This window comes from Phalaenopsis equestris, unplaced genomic scaffold (assembly GCF_001263595.1).
Source record: "Phalaenopsis equestris unplaced genomic scaffold, ASM126359v1 Scaffold000229, whole genome shotgun sequence".
NCBI classification, from domain to species: domain Eukaryota; kingdom Viridiplantae; phylum Streptophyta; class Magnoliopsida; order Asparagales; family Orchidaceae; genus Phalaenopsis; species Phalaenopsis equestris.
Window position 1 is genome coordinate 12,305 of NW_018164671.1, and position 8,776 is coordinate 21,080.

Consider the following 8,776-nt stretch of genomic DNA (forward strand, 5'->3'; position numbering starts at 1 on the left):
TTTTTAGATATAAAAGATCATATTTATATATATATATATATATATATAATATTATTGTAAAAAGTATATTTTAATTTTTAAGAGTTAAAATAGTCATATTTTTTATAGTGATGTGAACTTTTTGGGTGGTAAAATTGTAAAAAATAAAATTGAAGTGTTAAATATAAAAATAAATCTGAATTAAGTGATGCGTTTGCAAATGTCCAAAAAAAGCATGAGCTTTTAGCTATAATTCCCTTAATTTTAAATTTTTATTCAATTTAATTATAACTAATATATTATATTTACATTTTTTTTTATAAAAAAGGGCATTTATGTATCTACATGGAGAACCTAACAAAAACTTGGTTGGTGGAACAGAAATCCGATCAGATGTAGCATACACGAGATTGCCTAAGTCACGAGGGCGGTCGAGATGTCATTACCCTGAGCAACTGATTAAGGCAACAAGCAAAGAGTCATCCTATCATAATGAGATCAATCAGCCATCTCTCCTAATACCATCAAGAGAATGCAATAAGTCACAACCATCCCACTATGATCCTCTTGTCTAAGAGAAGACTACTCATTGGATTACGGTGATTTACCCTCTATCGCCTAAGTCACGAGGACGATCAAGATGTTATTACCCTGAGCAACTGATCTACTAACACCATGAAGTCAATCCAGAGAAGGATCCTATCATAATGAGATCACTCAGCCATCTCTCCTAATACCATCAAGAGAATACAATTAAGTCACAATCATCGCACTATGATCCTCTAGTCTAAGAGAAGACTACTCATTGGATTACGGTGATTTACCCTCTATCTGATGACCTAGCTTCACCATATTGACATCATCTCCTTCATGGAGATCGAGGGTTGGCGACCGGACCTTACCTACTGATTGGTAGGTCTGTGAATTTAGCTCGAAGATCGTTAATCGCTCGAAGATTGATTCGAATTTTGGCTCAGATCGAGATCGGATCAAAATAAACAAGCCAAGCTACGAGCTAAAATTTTGGATTGAATTTGTTTCGAGCCGGCCATACTCGGGCTTGAAATCGGATCGTTGACAACATATGTCTGTGAATTTAGCGAATTTAGCTCGAAGATCATTAATCGCTCAAAAATTTATTCGAATTTTTGCTCGAAATCATATCGTTAACAACCCTACCAATCAGTAGAATTATGTCAATCAGATTAGTCTTATCGACCACCGCTATCGAGCAAACCACAACCCCAAAATCCATTAGGCCGACAACAATGTCAGATCTAGCCCACCAACAAAGCTTGTTTGAGTCCAATATAGGGGTGTAAATGAGTCAAGCCGACTTGTGAGCTTGGCTTGATGGCTCGTGAGCTGAGCCGAGCTCAATGAGCTACAAGCCAAGTTCAAGCTAGCCCCGACTCAACTCGTTAGCTCATGAGTCGGCTCGTTTAAAAAACAATTAAGGTAAAATATACTCAAAATATATTAAATTTGAAGCTTTTATTTTTAAAATATTAAAGACGTTTTAAAAAAAATAATTGTATATATTTTATATTAAGTGATTAATTATTTTTTCTCTCATAATTGCTCATTCTATTTATCACTTTATCTTAACATTATTTTAAATTAATATTATTTTATCTCTTTTATAATAAACAAGTCGGCTCAAATCCGTAAACTTAAGCTCAAGCTCGAGCTTGAACTCGATAAAATTAATTAACCTCAAACTCAAGACAAGGGCGACTCGAGCTCGACTTGACTCATTTACCCCCCTAATCCTACTGTGTCAGAGAGCAGCATGATCATGGGCCCACAGAGTGAAATAGCCAGAATAAGATGTACAACCCCTATTCAAGTAAGGACATAATTGTAATTTCACATATTATATCTCTTATGTCTATAAATATGAGATCTAGAGTCAACAATTCATATGTAGATTACATACCCAATGTCTAAATTTTCATACATACATTCCTAACACTTTAATCTTTAATATCACACAAAACATGTCACTACCACCCAAAAGGTTATAAATGTAAACATCCATCTTTTAAGTGTTAAATACATAATTAATTCGGGGTGTATATGTTATAAGGAGAATCATATAACTAAACACATTATATTTACCAATCAACTTAAAAAGAAATTAGCAGCACAATTATTGAATTTCATGTGGTCAAATAACACGGTTTTGTAACGCAATATCCCGCGTAAATGAAATTATTTAGACCAGACTAATAACTCTGACTCTTTGACCAGTTGGGCCCCACACCACACGCTTTTTAAAGCACTCTTTTTTTTTAATTATCATTATTTAAGTTTAAACCCCATTAGTAGCTAATATCCATCTAACTTTTTCGATGCACTAAGATTAATTAATCTAATCCACTCGGCTTAATCATGATTAAGCTAATGACATTTTGTCGGATTCCAATCCACTTATTCTGAAGTAGAATATATTCGAATATTAATTATTATAAAATGGATTTCATTATTCTAAGGCGATAATTAAATTTCTAAGGCCAAAAATAAAAATTAAAAAAAAGAAAAACTTTTTTGCCAATTTTGCCAATTGCATGGTTACCTAAATTGGAAGTATTTAGGTCATCATCTTGGTCATATATACTTAATAATTTTGCCACTCTTAAGTAAATAGTAATGGTTGATCATACCTCCATGAAAGAGGTAACTCTCTCTGAATATGCTCCACCAAAAATCCTCTGATTCCTTGCTGCTCTCCTGAAGTCTCTCCTCTCCTTACAACTTAATTCCTCTCCAGTACACTAAATAAACACACTATCCTTTAATCCATCAGAAAGCCTCTCTTTTTTTCTACATACACATATATAGACTTTAAAACTTCTCATACAAAGCCCGCTTAGCCGTCTGAATAACTCCCCACGACAGGTGATCGAACTGCTCAAAACTATCTTAGGCAGTTGCTTGCACCTAGGTGCCAGATTCTATGTATGTCAAGTTTAGTATGGGCGCCTTAGCATCAAGTGGGTGGCGTCTTTGCTCAAAGCACTGAGATTGACGCCTAGGCGCCAGTTTCCTGCATGCTCCTTTGCACCAAATCTCCCCCACTTTGCTTCACTTCCAATACTTGTTATATGAAACGATAGGGCAACTTAATTAAGGGCCTGAATGCAACAATGACTTGCACTTGCTGAGCTTGTTCTTGTCATATTCAGCCTCAAGTTAATCTTGATTACTTGATCAATTGTTCTTTATTTTGTTTTCAACCAACTATACTTAACACAAAATATCATAAATCATAAGGTGATAGAATAACTTGCTTCTCTCTTCATAATCCTCTTAATAAGCTATTTATTATCTATATGACATGAAAATTTAATATATTCATTCATTTATTATTTACTAATAACTTTGCTACAATTCAATCTATTTGTTCCATCAAAACACCTTGTTAAATGTACATAGTAACATGAACAATCCTTTATTAAAAGCTCAATTTAAAGTCAAGTTCTTCCTCATATTGAAGTACTCGATTTACTTATCCTTAATTACATTCACTCTTACAAAAGTTATATATATATAATTTAACTTAATCCCTCAGTTGCAACTAATAGAAAAACTCAATAATATTATTTTTTAACAGACACATGAGTTCTCTCAACACAAATTACAACCAGCTCTAATAGTAAAATGGAAGCATTTGATCACCCATATCCAAACCCAAGTCATCCAAACTCCATTGTTGATTCTCCCACATGTCAAAATAAGCCTCATCATCACTCGATCTATCATCACAACGACTCACCGTCATCTTATCAACAATTTCTTCGCCATGGAACACATATGGCATGTTGCACATATATGCCATCTCCTGCATCTCCTGTGCTACGGCTCTCTCTTCAAACTGAGGTACTTCTAATCGTAGTTGTTGTTGTTGTTGCTGCTGCAGCAGCTGCTGTTGTAGCTGTTTTTGCTCATGTTGTTGTTTCAAGAACTTGGCTCGAGCCTTCTCGATATTCTTCGTTGACCTTCCTTTTTTGAAGTGAGTCCTCCAATAATTCTTGATCTCGTTATCAGTCCTTCCTGGCAGGCTTCGAGCAATCGTCGACCATCTAGTTTGACAAATGAATTTTAGTAAAAATGAAGCTAACAAAAAAAAAAAAAAGGGGGGAGGCAAATGAATTATTGTATAGAAATGGTTTAATATTAGGACTCACCTATTTCCCCACTTGGCATGGAGCTCAAGAATGATGGTCACTTCATGAGGTGTAATCTTGCCTCTCTTGAGGTCAGGCCTCAAGTAGTTAACCCACCTAAGCCTGCAGCTCTTTCCACTTCTCATCAGCCCTAACAACATTGAAATTTGTTGAAGATGACAACTTTAGGATTTTGGTAGAAATAATAATGTGAAAAAGTATATGTTACATATATAGTTAGTGATGTATGATCATCATAACTATATATATTTATATGTGTATTAAACCTGTTAGCCTGGAGACACAGTTCCATCTTCCTTCACCATGCAGCTTTACATGCTCAGTAAGGAGGTTGTCTTCTTGAGGAGTCCACGGTCCCTTTCTCCATCCATCTTCAGAGGTTCCCCAGCCATAATGGCCCTCCATGAAGGAAGCTAGAGAGAAAAAGAGAGAGAGAGAGAGAGGATTCTGTTACACTGAATCAGCTGAGACAAGGAGAATGGGGAGCAATGGCTGAACTTTATACCATTTTTGGAGATGTTCACATGAAGGTCACTGTCAAAGTGTGTATAATTCCCACTAGCTACTTTGATGTAAGACTGGATGGAAGTTCCAGTGCTGCCATTAATAATTAAGTTTATTCCTCATGGCTCATGTGACATGGCAGTTATTATGATTATTATTATTATTATTATTATTATTTGTGTGCTTTAATATATAAATGTAAATTTGACTGAAACTTACAGTTTGATGATAAATTTCAAAATAGTTATCTGGAACCTATGCCACATTCTCTAAGTTAAGATATTTAAACTTTTTTTAAATTTTTTTCCTAAACAATTATATATCAACGAGCTCCCGAGACGGCTTGATTAGCCTCAGCATCCTCCTCGTGCTCCTTCGGCCACCAATACTTTCTCTCTAGCGAGCTCCCACAAAAATTATAGTTTAGTTTGAGCTCGCTAGCTGGTTGCTACCACCACGAGTCAAGCACAAGCTCGAGCTCGCAATCTAACAGACAAGTGGAGCATCAACTTGGCATGACTCGAGCTCGACTCGACTGGTATACACATGCTAGTGCTATATGCAAGAAATGCGCTTAGTTTAATTAGTAATTCTATGGAAGAAAAGATTGAATCGAAATTTTTTTATTCAAATCTAATTAAAATAAATGTCGAATATGAATATATATATATATATATTTTAAAAGTAATATATATATATATATATATATAGTATTTTTGTATTTTATTATTTAAGTGTTAATTGGTACTTTAGTGATGGCCTCTTATTGTAATATGAAGACTTCAGTAGTGGGTTAGTAGTTTATTTAAAATGTCAAGAGATGAATCTGCACATGAGTCATGCAAGAAGGCTGATAGTGGGAGTCACTGATGAAGCATAACAAAACTCCAACTCTTACTTAATCAAATTTCTTAAATTTTCTTTATTATAATGTAAAGTAGTGTACTTTGGAACTTTAGTTATAACTATTTACATTAATATGTGACATTTATTATTGGGATTTGTAGTTTATTAGGAAGTCATCAAGCATACATTTACATGACTTGCAAGAAAATTGGCCATGTAAAGTTCTCTTGAGAAGGTTGATAACAAAATATGTTAGAGATCATGTCAATATGGTTTCAAGTGAAAGGGCTAGCACATGCATAATTCTATCCTTATATAGGTAGGATTCATGTATAATGAGTTCATTTTAAAAGGGGTCTAGGTGAACATTCATTAGCCTCGACACCTCCATAGTTCAAGATGTCACATTACTACATTTATCAATTTGGTCGGATCCTTAATTTCAACTTTGGCTAAATGTAAAATTGAAGGGATGTTCTTTCGGTTGGTTTTTATATGGTGGTCTGGATTTTAGTTGGAGGCTTGGTGGCTAATTAGGGGTGTCAAAATTGACCTGACAGGTCAACATGACTCGAACTCTTCTCGAAAAAAATCTGGGTTCGGGTTTACCCGAATATTTTTCAAATCAGTTTCAGGTCAGAGAATTCGACTTGTTTATTATTTGGGTCGAACCTAAACTCGACCAACCGACCCAAATTAATATCCCTATGTGTCAAAAATTGACCTGACACGTCAACACAACTTGAACTTGACTCAAAAAATTCGGATTTGGGTCGACCTAAATATTTTTGTGAGTCGATTTCGGGTCAAAAAATTCAACCCATGCATTTATTATTTAGGTCAGATTCAGTTTAACCTGATTTGGGTCGGGCTGCCATTTTTGAGTCGGACCCAAACACGATCAATCGACCTGAATTGATAGCTCCATGGCTAATGACTAACTCAACTCATTGGAGAGGGTTGAACTTTTGTTTAGCTTTTATATTACTTCTACATTGTTTCATATCTCTCACATCTCTACAACATCAAAAGTATTCACACGTCTCCTCTCCATTATTTCAATTCATCAAAAACTATACAATTTCGCTCTTAAAGTTCATCCACCCTCTTCTCCCACAAGTAATCAAGCCATCAACTTGGAAGCCCTATAACACATTACAACCTCATTAGCATACCCTACTCTTTACCACCATCCCTCCTCATTCTATGAATCACTCATAATGCATTGATCACAATTGTGTGCAAGTTACATACCAATTAGATATATGTTCTTGAGCTCTCCCTCTCAAAGCAACCTTAAGCAAACTACCTGACTTTTAGTTCCCTCCGCACCTCAATTCACTCATTCTCAAGCCTTCTAACACGTTCTCAGCTCTTGAACACGAAGAATTATGAGATGTGGAATTCACATGCATGCATTCTTCAGTACATCATGATTGCATTTGTTGTATTTTTGAGTTGTCTCAAAAACACAACAAATACAATCATATTGTGCTGAAGTCTGCATGCATACATTATCAACACCAAATAATTCCTCCTTGAACACATACCAAATAAGCACACACCCAAATTCACTTACTAACCAGTGACTCGCAAAAAATAAAAACCCTAGAGTCAACCTCTCAATCTTCTAGTCAAATTCACCACCACTCCATATAAGCAATTCAAATATCATTTCACTCATTCGTTTCCCACCACCAAGCTCTATCAAGTAGTCTACTCAATCATTTAAAATGTAATATTGCTTAGTGTTAAATCTAATAGCTCAACTATAGTGGATCAATTAATTATTTATTCATACAATTTTCAATTAAATTAATATTTTTGAGTTATTTTCAACATTAATATATATATTATGGATTTATCAAGAATAATTTAAATTTTCAAAATCAATTTATCTTTTATATTTGAGAATTTTAAAATAAATTTATTATTTTTATTAAATATTTATTATCTATTAAAAAACTCGTTGAACTAGTCAGAAAATGTGATCCATGGATTATGTATGTAACTTTTTGTCATTTCTTATTCATAAGAATAATTTCTTCTTTATTTTTTTTTTATTTTTTTGTTTATATATATATATATATATATATATATTCTAAATAACATAATCACAAAGCATATGTGATTACCAAACGGAATCTTAATTTGATTTATTACTCCACTGAGGGTATATATGTAATTTATCAAAAAGTAATTAATCAAGGCCTAAGTGAATCAAACAAAACTATGGTCCTTGCGTGTGATTGACATGCCCAATATTTATATTCTCAACATGATCTCTTATTAATTAAATAAAGTAAGGATTTCATTGTGAATCATACACGTTGCTCTTAACCTTTTTGTAAAGCTTTGGTCCTTTGTTAGCCAAGGCTTTACTCTTTAGGAAATACATGTCATCTCTCTTGCTAAAGGGTTTTATGGATACGGTACATCGAAAACAGAGTCAGCATGAATCTTGAGGAGATCCAACGAATTATACGACAAAACAGTATGGCTGGGAGGGCCTACCGGTGGAAGACCAATGGGCCCACTGGCTGAAGACTAACGACCCACTACGGAAGACCAAGAAACCTATTTGACTAAGTGCAACCCCCCTAAATCCAGACCAAAGGCCGAACCCAATCAAACAGAGCAAAAACACCGACGGACTTCTCGCCATAACCCAATTCAAAGGAAAAGTTCAACATTGCCAACCATCCCGCAGACGCCCTCAGAGACTCTTCAGAGAGAGAGGCAAAGAACGGTAAATTAATCGAAATATATGATTTTACCAAAGGAAAAGTTCAGCATTGCCAACCATCCCGCAGAAGCCCTCAGAGACTCTTCAGAGAGAGAGCCAAAGAACGGTAAATTAATCGAAATATATGATTTTAGTTTTTGAGTGCAATGTCATTATTTTAAAATCATAATATAAAGCATATTAGATATCATCAAATGAATTTTGTTGCCACCAAAGGAAACTTAAAAGAGAGAAATTTAGTGTTTTTTTTTTATTATTTATTTTCGAAATATTAAATGTCAAAGCACAAATATAATATAAATGTCTCAATTAAAAAAAATTTACAATTTTCATAAAATTATTTATCAGCTAAATTAATTGGCCTCATATATATTTTTTTAGATGGGGCCCACAAAGTATATTGGTTTATTTACTCTTAATGACTTTTATGAGACTTGATTTCGGTAGTAATTATCCTTATTAATAGTTTATTAGTATTTTAATTGAGCCGAGAATGTGGAAGCACATTTAT

The 8,776-nt window shown here is 34.2% G+C and overlaps 1 protein-coding gene across 1 annotated transcript; it reads right to left on the bottom strand.

Moving 5' to 3' along the window:
* Positions 1-3,500: 3,500 nt before the first annotated feature.
* LOC110023762 (myb-related protein 340-like) lies at positions 3,501-4,615 on the bottom strand. Its single transcript, XM_020723329.1, has 3 exons — positions 4,436-4,615; positions 4,170-4,299; positions 3,501-4,064 (listed from the first exon to the last, which is right to left on the bottom strand). The coding sequence occupies exons 1-3, from the start codon at positions 4,572-4,574 to the stop codon at positions 3,632-3,634; spliced, it is 702 nt and encodes a 233-aa protein (XP_020578988.1). The 5' UTR covers positions 4,575-4,615; the 3' UTR covers positions 3,501-3,631.
* Positions 4,616-8,776: the final 4,161 nt, after the last annotated feature.

What these genes read in the sequence shown, in the direction of transcription:
- LOC110023762 (XM_020723329.1), bottom strand. Translation starts at nt 4,574, where the DNA reads ATGGAGGGCCATTATGGCTGGGGAACCTCTGAAGATGGATGGAGAAAG. An exon ending in CTGTGTCTCCAGGCTAACAG is followed by an intron (nt 4,300 to 4,435) that starts GTTTAATACACA and finishes CAATGTTGTTAG; the next exon opens with GGCTGATGAGAAGTGGAAAG. An exon ending in CATGCCAAGTGGGGAAATAG is followed by an intron (nt 4,065 to 4,169) that starts GTGAGTCCTAAT and finishes TTGTCAAACTAG; the next exon opens with ATGGTCGACGATTGCTCGAA.